The sequence below is a fragment of the Asterias amurensis genome, chromosome 4 (assembly GCF_032118995.1).
Source record: "Asterias amurensis chromosome 4, ASM3211899v1".
NCBI classification, from domain to species: Eukaryota; Metazoa; Echinodermata; class Asteroidea; order Forcipulatida; family Asteriidae; genus Asterias; species Asterias amurensis.
The window spans coordinates 12,232,258-12,245,668 of NC_092651.1; the positions used below are offsets into that span (position 1 = coordinate 12,232,258).

Consider the following 13,411-nt stretch of genomic DNA (forward strand, 5'->3'; position numbering starts at 1 on the left):
TCACATGTTACTTACATTTGAAGGTAAATTCCGTGGAAACTTTAGAGTCGAATGTGGAGTATTTTGACAGCCGCGGCGAGAGATTGGTGAATAGTGAAAAGAATCACCAAATACACGTTTATAATTAACCCCACTAAAACAATTACCAACAACAAGTTGGTGCGAGTTGTGTGTGCGTGCTATACACTCAAGACCCACTAACTTTGACATTTGCATCTTCGAATATGCAAATTGTAAAAGTTAATTGTAAAAAATTAGTACAGCCCCAGTTACTGCCTGGGTCTATATTAATAGGGCCCTTGAGCAAAACATCTTCAAAATTGTGTAATTTTTGTTCATCAATAAAAACATTTCCGCCTAGCAAATTTCAACTTTTTATTGAAAGCCAGATTATAGTTTTGAGATCCAAAACAAGGGGAAAAGCAAAACATATCCAAATTGTATAATTTTCCCCTCAATTTCTCATATTTCGGTGCAAATTTTAACTTTCATTTTATGTTAGAACTTTTTCTGGAAACCATGAATGATACAATATTCCTTGAAAAAAAAATATATATCCTCGATCAGGCTTGCACTGTCCTCACTTTTAAAACTACTGATTGTGTTCAACAACGACAATGAACATTTCTTACAGGCACTAAACACCTTTGGTAATTGTCAAAGACCAGTCTTCTCACTAGGTGTCTCCATAAAATAACAAACCTGTGAAAATTTGAGCTTAATTGGTCGTCGAAGCTGGGCTTATATGGAAGAAAAACACCCTTGTCGCACAAGTTGTGAGCTTTCAGATGCCTTGAATTCGAGACATCAAAATCAAATTATGAGGTCTCGAAATCAAATTCAAAGTATTTTTGCGAGAAGTTACTTCTTTTTCAAAAAATACGTTACTTGCTTTGAGAGGGACGAGCCGTTTCTCACAATGTTTTATACTATCACAACTCTTGATAATTAACAAGAATAAAGTTGTTATACGCTAACAATTGTTTTGAGTGATTATAGTGTCCATTGCCTTTAAGACACCACAAAACCTGGTTACATGTATTTCCTTCCTCCTATGGGAACACTCACCGTGGGTCCAGGAGGCCTCTCTGGTTTGACCACCTCATCTTCAGTCAGTGAAGTAGTGGTCCTCCGTCGGTTCAACCCTGGTCGACTACCCGCCGAGCCTCCGTTCTTCCGGTCATACTGAGACACCACTGCAACCCGTCTATACGGAAAATATAAAGAGGAAAAAATGCGATTATGAAAATGATAACATTTAGTGCATTGCAACCTATACTCCAAGAACTTAAAGGCTCCCTCGTAAGCTCACGGGAGCCTAATTTCTAGTAGTCTATAGGTTATTGCTCCATGATTTCATGAAAACTACTGCAACCCGTCTACGAAATATAAAGAGGAGAAGAAAATAGTTGCGATTATAAAACTTATATTTGTACACCATGCTGCAGCCTATCTAAGAAAAAGAGAAGGAATTAGTTGCGACAATAAAACTGATATTTAGACACCATAACCAAACATATATTTACACCATACTGCAACCAGAGAAGAAATTGGTTGCGATTATTAAAATGAGAAGGTCACTTTTTGTAAACCATGTTAAAACAAACTCGAGTGTTTGCTTGCACTCAACAAAGCAGGAAGAAACTTGGCCCATTACTCAAAAGTGGCATTACTGGAATGTATTTCCATGGTAACGGCCGTGTACTGTAAGTCAACGGTCAAACAAACAATGTACAAAAACACTTACTTCATTTCAACAGCTTTTCATTTCTCGTTGTTTTAACTGTATACGATTTTATTCCTTATTAGATATTGTTATGATTTCCTCTGCATCGCAAAATCGGGTTGAAAACCCTACATAAAATATGACGTGAGGCTACTTCAGTCGCTGACTACAGTTCACAGAACAGTGCGACGTACGGCAAAGTGACTCCACGACTACACGACTGACTGACTCCTTTCTCATTCCTACGCACCGACTGAGTTTAATTCCTACTAGGCTTTTGTTTCAAGAATCCTTGGGTGATACATTGCTTCGTTCTCGGCCTATGACCTCCAAAATTCCAACACACCACCATGCAAGGGCACCCATCGGTGGCTGGCTTCTCTATAGTAGTTGTGCCATAAATGCCAGTTGTGTGTCAGACATCAAAATGACAGACAAAATGGGTTAGATAGCTCCAGGGCCCACACTGTTACTCTATTCAGTGTCTACTTAACTGTGGTTTCGCACGTATGGCTTCTGAAGAGGATATGTTTTCAGTATTTTTCCGCGTGAGCAGATACAAACCCCTCTCCACAATAAGTAAAGCTACAATTTGCTCTTAATTGTCACAGGGGAAATTGTTGTTTATGTCCTCCCTGTTGGGAGGATATTTGTTGACGATAATCCGAACAATCTCCTTAAAGAAACCCGAACAGTGCCCCATCTTTGCTCTGTTTGCCCCTAAAGGGGGACTGCTGATGACTTCACGCTTTTAATCGCCTTCGGTTTATCCCGTTGCTTGTTTGTGATAGAATCATTTCATGGTTGGGGGACATCAACTGTCAGTGATTCTTAGGATTCGGTGGCAGGACAGGCCTAATTTCATGACTCTGCTTTCCATAGAATGTGACACCCTCGTCCAGCTGATGCTTGATTTCAACGGGACCGCAAAAACCAAATTCTGAGGTCTCGAAATCAAATTCAAATACTTTCGTGGAAAATTACTTCTTTCACGAAAACTATACGTTACTTCGGAGGGAGTCGTTTCTCACAATGTTTTATACTATACCTCCATTTTTTGCTAGCAAGGAAGTTTTTATGCTATAAACAATAATTTTGAGCCAGATAAGGTTGAGTATCGTTACCAAAAGTGTTCTGCCTTTAATTTTTTAAAATTGTTTCTCTTGATGTGGAGTTATATTACTCCGTTTATTCAACATTCATCAGCAAAGGCATCATCAAATAATTATTAACAAAACCAAAGAGTGTCTAGTAAACACCTTTGATGGTAAATTAAACACCTTTCAAAGGTTACAGAACCACCGTGCAGCTACTGAAAATAATCGTGATATTGGAGCAGAAAATAACAGAGCCTTTTCCCAATCGGATCATCCAGATTAATGTGAACAAATCCAAGTCGTTGAAAAGGCTTCCAAGAACCATACGAGTCTGCAGAGAGTCGAGTCTAAATATTATTTCATTGATTCATTAAAGGAACACGTTGCCTTGGATCGGTCGAGTTGGTCTTTGAAAAGCGTTTTAAACCGTTTGTTTTAAAATGCATGTGATTAGAAAGATATTTTAAAAGTAGAATACAATGATCCACACAAGTATAGAAATTGCGTGGTTTTCCTTTTAGCTCGTCAACTAACGCGGTCGCATGTGGGAGTCAAATTTATGGCCGACAGTGTTAGTTCGCAAAAAGGAAAACCACGCAATTTCGAGGCAAATTTGTGTGGATCATTGTATTCTACATTTAAAGCATCTTTCTAACCATATGTATTGTAAAACAAACGGTTACAAACGCTTTCCAAAGACCAACTCGACCGATCCAAGGCAACGTGTTCCTTTAACAAACTCCTTCAGGCATGTCATTGTTCTATGTTGTGTGTGTCGTCAACCAGTCAAGGTTAAATGGTTTGATCACAAAGGTTTGTAAAATATGAATACATCGAAAGATATTTGTTAATCCATTAACAAACAAACAGGTTGCATCGAAAACTACAAACTGTATAATTTCGTCAAACTGATTTTTGAATCGAGACGCCTGTAGGTATAGCAAGGTTTTAGACTATAGGAATACCAAGCTACATTAACATCTGCGGAAAATTGTTGCCAAGTAAGTTTTAATGCTGTTATGCTTATATATAACAATAGTTTACAGCGTGCCTTTCGGTTGTGTCAGTGATGTGACCCTTTGCGAAATAACGGCTTGGATTTTGTTCACCTCTTTAAAAACCGCACGTTTTTAAGTGAAGGAGCCGATAAAACGGACCAACGTTTAACCGTGTTCGATGGTTTCGAAAGAAGGCATGGATTGTACAGTTAGCCCTAAATGAACGTATATTTGCATGCAAACATTTTTACCTGTTTTTAAGACGGTCGGCTGGGACTGGCTTTTCATCCATCATAAATATGACTCCTTAAGCTTGCATATCCCAACTGCACAAATCTCCTTCAAATTTAAGTTTTCAATCGCAACAGCTCTCATACACTAAGTATACACACTGTGTTCTAGAATAAAAGTGTGTGACTTTATTGCATTTAAGCTTGCCGTAAGCAATGGGTTTGTTGCTAACAATATTGATTTTCATACTTTGTTGTATCTACCCCCAATGTTGCTTTTCTTTTCAAGTGCCCCTTCTTTACTCAATATGCTAATGTTTGGATAAAGGGTCAACAGTCATGTTTTATTTAATTCGTTAGAATCGATGTGGGAGTTTTGTAAGAATTGTCAGGAAACACCAGGAAGGATATGCAACAATTCGATTTTTTTTTATATTGTGGTTTTGGGTATTTGTATGTGTTTGTTTTAGTTTCGCTTATATCTTCTTCGATAAATGTGTTCTAAAACATGTTTATTTGTTTATTTATGTTGTTTATTTTTTAATGTAGTTTATGTTGTTCCGTTCAAATGCCCATCAGCATAGTTGCTATGGTAACTGGGCTTAGGGCAAATAATAGAGCCTTGGGCGTCCTTGCCGATGATCAAGTCAACCTTTAAAGACATCGGACACTATTGGTAATTGTCAAAGACTAGTCTTCAGGTGTATCTCAACATATGCATAAAATAACAAACTTGTGAAAATTTGGGCTCAATCGGTCTTCGAAGTTGCGAGATAATAATGAAAGAAAAAACATCATTGTCATAAGTTGTGTGCTTTCAGATGCTTTATTTCGAGACCTCAAGTTCTAAACTTGAGGTCTCGAAATCAAATTCGTGGAAAACTACTTTTTTTCGAGAAAACTACAGTACTTCAGAGGGAGCCGCTTCTCTAAATGTTTTATACTATCAACCTCTCCCCATTACTCCTAATCAAGTAAGGTTTTATGATAATAATTATTTTGAGTAATTACCAATAGTGTCCACATGCCTTTAAAGCACCATTCCGTTGGCACAATGTTTAATATCTGCGAATCATGTTCACACAAACAACCCTCAAAGTTGTTTTGTTTTTTTTATACTTCGCGTGAAGTTACATGGTTCGCAATGTCGTTGAGCAAACAACTTTATGGAGTCAAAGTGATACGTGAGATAGGATAGGCCTCTCTAAATAACGGTTCCGTAACGGTATACAATGTAGGCCTTAAAGCCATTGGACACTTTCGGTAAACAGTGTTGTCCAAAGCCCACACTTCGTGTATTAGAACTTATACAAAAAATAACAAACCTGTGAAAATTTAGGCTCAATCGGTCATCGGAGTCGGGAGAAAATAACAGGAAAACCCACCCTTGTTTCCGCACGTTTCGCCGTGTCATGACATGTGTTTGAAATAAATCCGTAATTCTCGACAACGAGAATTGATAATTGTTTTAATGTTTTCTCGAAAAGTAAAGCATTTCATGGAATAATATTTCAGGAGAAGTCTTTCACCATTACCTTCTGTAAGCCCTGTAAGTTATTTGTAAATCTGTGAATGTTTGTTTTTGTTTCTGTGCCGAAAGTGTATAATGGCTTTAAGAAGAGGAATAAGTTAGCAAAGACTAACGAAGCAACCATATCAACATTTACCCAGATCGCATTGACAGGGCAAGATTTCCCAGCTATTTATCAAACATTCTCAGTACAGTGTCACTTTTCAAAATGGCTGAACAACTTCACTTTTGAGCGAAAATACTTCAGCGTTGAAAAGGCTTTACACCAACTTGATTTGGTACATTTTTGTAAAGCTTAACTTTCAATGTGAAAGCTTGCTTTAGTTATAACTCTTGTCAGATATAATGTCAGCACTGTTGTGGTACTCCATCAAAACACTGACATATAAATGCGACCCCTTGAATTGCTGTTTCGCTTGAAAAGGGAATTTAGAAAACAAGCTTTATAACTATTCTGACGTATTGCTTGACATTCGAAAACAATTTCTTTTTAAAATATGTTTGAGCATACTGACACGAACAATGTTGATAATTTGCAAATTCTTTTTTTGAAAGTTTTGGTTAGATGTATTGTGAAAGTCACGAGCATACCCCAATGTTCATTTTAAAGGGACACACCGGCCGAATTGGGCTATTTGGGCTACAAAACAGACTAAGATATGACTTCAACGGTGTTCCATGAATGAAGAAGAACACTCCTTAAAAAAAACATCAAATTTAGCCGTTTTTGAGCATTTAAAACAAAAACGCAGGTTGCGTGATTGTTCTATCCAAAAAGTGGTACAAACAATCACGTGACCTTTCGGGCTAGTTTTATTTTCAGCCGTCTAAAAGTAACTTACTTAACCAAATTTAAATATTTTTTTTTACAAAATTATTACCGAATAATTGACGAAAAAGATCATGTATTCAAATTATCGCTACAAAATGTAAATAATGGTGAAAAATCTAACGTAAGATTCACATTCAAAGAGTCCGTGTAACGGAAGCTTGTTATATGGCCGCTTTGGTTTTTTTAAATCATATTTTGCTAAATACGTGACATTTTGATGATTTTTTTTACAGCAACCATCTATAAAAACATTATTTATGATTCTACACCCCTAAATAGCGTAAACGGTGAGCCGGTGTGTCCCTTTAATATAATGTGGCCGAAACACACAATTTATGTTTGTGGATGTCAAAGGGCATCTGTTTCATGCAACCCTGAGAAGCGCAACGCCACCCCGTTGCCAAAGCAGCATTTGAACTTGATCTTTGCGTGGGCTCTTTTTAATTTAAAAGTCGGTCACATTTCTGCGAATCGGTGGAGTTGTACCCCTTTTTGTACATAACTGGGTTGCTTGGAACTGAGTTGACTGGTCTTAAAGACATGGTCACTGGGCACGGCAGTGCATTAGAACATGGAGCAATAATTGTTTTTTATTTCTCCACGATTAAAAAAAAAATGCAACAAAATCTGATTTGTGGTGTCATTATCTTAAAAACAAACCGGAGGGACGTCAAATGTTTACTATCATGAATGATCAGACAAAAAGTTTTAATGAGGTGAATTTAAAGACCTGGACACTATTGGTAATTGTCAAAGACCAGTCATCTCACTTGGTGCATCTCAACATGTGCACAAAATAACAAACCTGTGAAAATTTGAGCTCAATTGGTCGTCGAAGTTGCGAGATAACAATGAAAGAAAAAACACCCTCGTCACACGAAGTTGTTTATATGGTTGATTTCGAGACCTCAAGTTCTAAATCTGAGGTCTCGAAATCAAATTCGTGGAAAATAACTTCTTTCTCGAAAACTACATTACTTCAGATGGAGCCGTTTCTCACAATGTTTTATACTATCAACATCTCCGCATTACTCGTTACCAAGAAAGGTTTTATGCTTATAATTATTTTGAGTAATTACCATGATCCGAAGCACAACGGTTTTACTGTGCATATCTCGGCACGGAGAGCGGGGACATCGCGCGGATAGACCGCCCGCCACAGCCGCGGCGAGGCTGGACGAGTTTGGTCCTCGGAAATTTCTTATCCAAGTATCGCTGGCCTACTCATGAAGAAAACACTTCGCAAAAACCGCGAGGCAAATTCTGTAAACTTTTGAAGAACACGAAAAGAAGGTAGGTTAACCGCGAAGACAATATCATTTCTTTAACATTGGGTTGTTTATCAAAATTGCCTTTTCGTGTGAGATGTTTGAGCTTTGAAAACTAGCTTGCACTATTAGACTCAAACTCAATCAATACCCTTCACCGATGTGAAATATTTCCATTTGACATTTTAGGAACTGATGCCCGAAACTTGTAAAATTAACAACTTTCCCCTCGGTATAATGAGGGCAATGGACAATGTCATTGGTTTCATCATTTGAGTATGTTTCAACATAATAGTTTCATGTCAGAGTGAAAAACAAGATAATTTAAATGAAACTTTTCACAATACCTGTTAGTAGCTGGTAGCTGGAGCGTTATACGGTTAGTTGCAGACATTACACCCGACGAGAATTCTTTTTATATCTCTTAAAATATTTCTTTCCACTTTACTGCTTCTGAGCTACTGTTTTAAATATTTTCTTTTATCCTTCGAGAAGAGCTCTGCTAGGGTCGAAACGTCAGTCCATAAATGTATACCATCCCTTTGCAACAGCTAGTAACATTTTCATCTTGAGTTAACACTATCGCGAGTGACTATTACATCTCAATAAAACCAAGTTGTGATCTTTGAAATCGAAATCCCACCAGCGGCGTACATACGTCACAATGTTCATGTATAATTGGCTTTTGTTGGGTTCGTTTGGTGGGTCATGTGCCGTGAAATTGAACACAATGACGGCAGTACGTTGCCCCCCGCACCCGCTTCGCAACCACACACAAAACCTCAAGGACTTGACTTTGGTTTATGGTCACTTGTTGTGAGGTGACTTAATTCCCAAACAATAAAAGTCCAGTGGTTACGCTTTTTACAGTATATTCATGATTTATTGCTTGATGTGTAATTTATCTACCAAGTGTATTTTTGTTAATTAATATTAATTGTTCAAACTTGCAACGATTTTCACAACTTAAAAACCAATGAAAGACAAAAACTGACTGTAATCACACTATAGGCAACTGTTATAGATGTAAGCAGGATTTGTACAAATAACAATTAGTCGCAGGAATTCTCCATTTGTGTGATCAACCATGAAACACCAAACCTGTGTGTGTCAGGAGAGAACGAAACCATTACATAATGTTCATCATGTAAACACATTGTTTTTAATTTTGGTTGCAACAACCGAAATCAGCGCCTTATTTTATAGCGGTGCTTAGCAGTAACCAAATTTCCGTGCTTACTGTAGCAGAAACATTTCAAAAGCGTTGCGAGAGATTCGACCGTCGCGTCTCTGAATAATACGCGCATATACAAGTTGAAGTCATAGACCTTTTCGCAAATACTGGGGCGCGCGCGTAAAGCTTGGAATTAGATGCATTGTGGTCTAGCTGGTAGCAAAATTTGATTCATATCTATCCCACAATGCACCTCATTCAACAGTCTGCGCTTGCGCATTGGTATTTGCGATAAGGTCTATGCTCTCAAGATTATAAAATAGCGCCCTCTGTTGATGTAAAGAAACTTAAAGATGGCGCCATATAAGTAGACCGCGATACGAAACAATTTGCATTCTGAGGTTTTTCTTACAAAATGTTGTTCATCAATCTGCACAACATTGTCAACTATTTGTAAAGAAAGAACAATACAATTAGGGCTGATAAAAAGGTATAATCAAAACGACATATCAAGACCTTTTGCGTCTAAATGAATTTCAATGAAAGGTGAAAATAATTTCCTTTTGGAAATAACGTTTGTCTATGTTTCGCAATTTTGTTATTTCTTCGCTTATAATTTTACTATCAACAAAGGCAAAATCAAAACGCCATATCGAGACCGTTGAATGATTCTCGATTAATAGATAATAATTTCCTGGTTTATGTATGTTTTCACAATTTTTCCTCGCTTATAGTTTTACTATCAGAATTTAAAATTGCATGTTTGGTGATTGTCATTTAGCCTTCGGAGAAAGGGTTGAAAGGTCAGGACACTAACTGTTTTGTACAATATTGGTCCTTTTGGTTGGTAAGCAAAAATTAGTTTTGCAACAGCTAATTCTATTTTAAGTAGGATTCGAAACTTATGGTGCATATACGATTTGCGGTAACACCATGTAATGATAATCTCTATATAGATGAGTTGTAGGGCATGGTTCTGAAAATAACCGTTGAGTTCAACTCAACACTTCGATTAGTATACTCTGATCGTCTACTTTTCTCAATTTTTAATTTTTACTATACATTTATGCATGGAGGCAGGGTATAATTTAATTTAATTTAGTTGCTATTCTTCGGACAATACAATATACGACTGCAGAGGCAGTCCAGACATGTAGTACAAACTCTGAAATGTCAACAACAAAAGATGTGCCCTACCAGACCTTGCTCAGAGTAAACATTCATAAACTATACATAACACAGAAATCTAAAATTGCAGTGAAAATTTAAACAACATTTTACCTCGGTATAGTGCTGTGTCGTCTCCCACCAGCCAGCGATTTCTCCTTGATTGACATCAGCGTGTCAGACCGTCGAAGCAGCGGTCTTGTCGGCGTACGGTGCAGGGGTGGTTGCACCGCGAGCTGGCCGGTCTCTCCCTCGGTGTCCTGCCCCTTGGCTGGGCTCCTCATCGAGACTGAGGCAATTGAGTGTGATCGCTGCCTCGTGAAAATCTGATGCACGTTCTTGACTGGCGACTCAATTTTTTTTTAAAAGTTCTCCAGAAGTTGTTCATAAAATACATTTATCAGCAACAATTACCAGTTAGCTACATCCGTGTTTACGATGTCGATGGAGGTTGACTGGAGACAATGCCTGACATCATCAAAACAATAAAGCCTGGTTTTCCGGTAAACCAGTTCCAAGTATAAACTTTCACAAATATGTTTTCCACAATTTTTTTTTCTCGGAAGGTTGGACGGCTTGATCAACTTTCAGAAATATTTGTCCACAGGTTTTTCGGCAGAGATGATGTACGATCCTTCAAAAACGTCGAATGCAATTTTATATGTAGATGAAGGCTGACTGAAGACTGTGCCTGACTTCCTAAGTCTGATGAACTCAACCTGATTTTGTTTATCCGGTAAACCAGTAACTTTCAGAAATGTTTCTGTCCACAAGTTCTTCGGAAAGTTGGACGGCGGAAATGTCGATCGCAATTATGTTCGTAGAAGTCTGATTAGCACAACTTGATTTTAATTATACCCGGTAGACCAGTTCCAAATATTATTAACATCCAGAAATATTTTCCACAAGTTCCTTGGAAAGTTTTAAGGGCGGAGATGTTTTATTATGATCCGTCAACAAAATGTCGATGGCAATTTCGTCTGTAGATGAAGTTGATTGACGGAAGAAGTGGGTGTATGCAAGACAAAACTGAGACAAATAGTTCCAGTGAAGCTATTCCCAATATAGAACAGGAGCTATAAAAAGCACATTAATCCGAAATCCCTTTTCTTGAGCGGAACAAAGTCACCTCAGGCATCGTAACTCGATCACAGCGTGGTGTCACATCCAAAGACCGAAGTAGAAAGCAATCAATTGTCCGTGGAATATTCCCTTGTGTCTATGCTCAATTACCCGGGCTGGTGGGCCGAGGGGCCGAGGGGCCGAGGGGCCAGGGTGCGGGACTGCGGGGTGGCCGTGAATTACACCATTCTTACCCACTGGATGATAAGCATGCTCCTGGTGGAATCACGGTGTTTTACAGAGTTATATCATAAGTATCCACACACGAAGCACCTCCAGAAACAAAATCCTATCTTGAACCCTTGCTCTCAGTTCCAAATAATATTAACTTCCAGAATTGTCCACATATTCTTCAGTAAGTTTGAAGTGCGAAGATGATGTAAATGATCCTTCAAAAAATGTCAAACAAGATTGCCACAGGACCGGGGTGCGCCGGGGTGCTGGGAGGGTGTGAATTACATCATTCGTACCCGCTGGACGATACACATTCTCCTGGTAGAAATACAGTATTTACAGAGCTGTATCATTTAGTATGAAAACATGAAGCACATCCAGAAAGAAAACCAAATCTTGAGTCCACTTCGTGCAGACCACCAATCGAACATGTATAATTAAACACTATCTTGATATCAAGAACTTGTTTACGGTAGTTTCACACGAACTCTAAAACACCGATATGTATCTATTTACATTGCTGCCGTGTTGAATTATAGATGTGTGTGCAAATAGTACAGCATTGTCATGTCAGCAGTCAGACTCAATAACGGGCAATTAAGGAGTCTGAATAGAGGAGCAAGTTAAGCTTTTGAGATCCTCACTCAAAAGGTGTGTTTATATTGATTGTTATGGGATTACAGTCCCGCCTCCCGTTCCCTGAGGCGCTTTTAATTGTCCATGTTTTGACCAGTGACGTTTTGGAACTCTGTGGGTGCGTTTCGATTAGCTTCCCTGGGTCGACCCCGGTGTACTCATCCCCAAATAAATGGGCACTACCTGACCCCGGCTTCATGAAGCCTTATTGAATGGCTCTGCTTACCGCCGAATTCTGCGCTTACGATCACCATTCTCGGCTAGCCCGGCAAGCGCCCAATTTCTGCGCTACTGTCCTTACCTCGCTACCCTGGGCAGCGCGCCGTATAACGCTAGCTCTGCGTACGAGCAAGGCATGCTGGGAAAAAATGGCGCGGTGAGATCGATCACCCCTGGGGACGACGTTGCTACTGTCCTTTCTCTACTGGCGTTTGCGGTAGTACCCACGCGCACAAGCCAAAATTTCCTGCTGACCCGTGAAACGTTACGCTTTCGCAAGCGCCGATTCTTCGCTTACAGTTACGGTAAGCAGAGCCACATGAAGCACAGAAAAGCTTGTAAGCACATCACACAAGTATTGCTTAATAGAAACAGGCGACCAGCCAAAATTACATTCAGTTTACATTGTTGTGACCCACTCAATTCTTGCTTAGCATAGAAATTTGTCAAACTGCAGTGGTTTCCGCTTAACAGCTCTATGAAATTGGACACAGATTGAGAGATTGACTTTATTAATTTGTAAAAGAACACACGGCATCCAGTGCCGGTGGTTACCTATGTTAATTAGCAAACTTTATAAGTCAATGTTTATGCATAATGTATAATTTACATAGAGCTATACTTATAGAGCAAAACTCACTTGGCGAATACAACTGTTGCTTTGCCATAAACAGCCAACAATGCTTGTAATCTGTATTGTTCTGAATAATCAGCTACTTATTTTCATATTTTAAACTATAAATTTGCAGTTCTATTTTTGTTCTGCGAAAGAAAAAGCAAAAATATTAGTTTTGCTCGACGAAAATTAACTACGCATTCTGGGTATCGTCGCGCATTAAAGTAACACTCTTGTTGCATCTTTCGCAACATTTCTCCATGCAAAGGCTATGAACGATAATTCTTAAAAGTCGTTTATAACAGTCTTAAGAGCTTTCGAGCCAGTGTTCGTAGCTTCACGTTTCAAAGCAGAGTCTTTCTAGGGGATGACAAACAAAGTCTTGTTTTCCCCTCTATCGGATGATGAAAGCATGGAGGTAGAATTCAATCATCTTTCACCATACAATAAGACGCCAGATAAAACGTACACAACAATGGAAGATGTATAATGAAAAATATATAAAGATGACAGTTTTATCTCCAAAGAAGCTTACAACGAATGGATTTAATATTTATCTACCCTTACGTCTAAAGTAAGAGATTAAGCCTTGGATTAAGCATGGATTAGGGGAGCGAAATC

General features: G+C 38.6%; 1 protein-coding gene across 11 annotated transcripts in view; it reads right to left on the minus strand.

Annotated features, from left to right (window-relative positions):
• LOC139936757 (cyclic nucleotide-binding domain-containing protein 2-like) overlaps positions 1-13,411 on the minus strand; it is a 174,895-nt gene that overhangs the window by 70,984 nt on the left and 90,500 nt on the right. For 5 of the 11 annotated variants that reach the window (XR_011786014.1, XR_011786012.1, XR_011786013.1 and 2 more), the window contains exons 1-2: positions 10,138-11,818; positions 1,069-1,207 (exon numbers count right to left, since the gene is read on the minus strand). Coding sequence is in view for 5 of the 11 variants with exons in the window: in XM_071931674.1 (XP_071787775.1) it covers positions 1,069-1,207; positions 10,138-10,307 (309 nt within the window). In the remaining 6 variants the exon portion in view is untranslated. Of the gene's footprint in view, positions 1-1,068; positions 1,208-1,747; positions 2,076-4,072; positions 4,189-8,029; positions 8,172-10,137; positions 11,819-13,411 lie in introns of those variants that run through there. The other 6 variants (XM_071931679.1, XM_071931682.1, XM_071931681.1 and 3 more) reach the window with 4 other exon arrangements.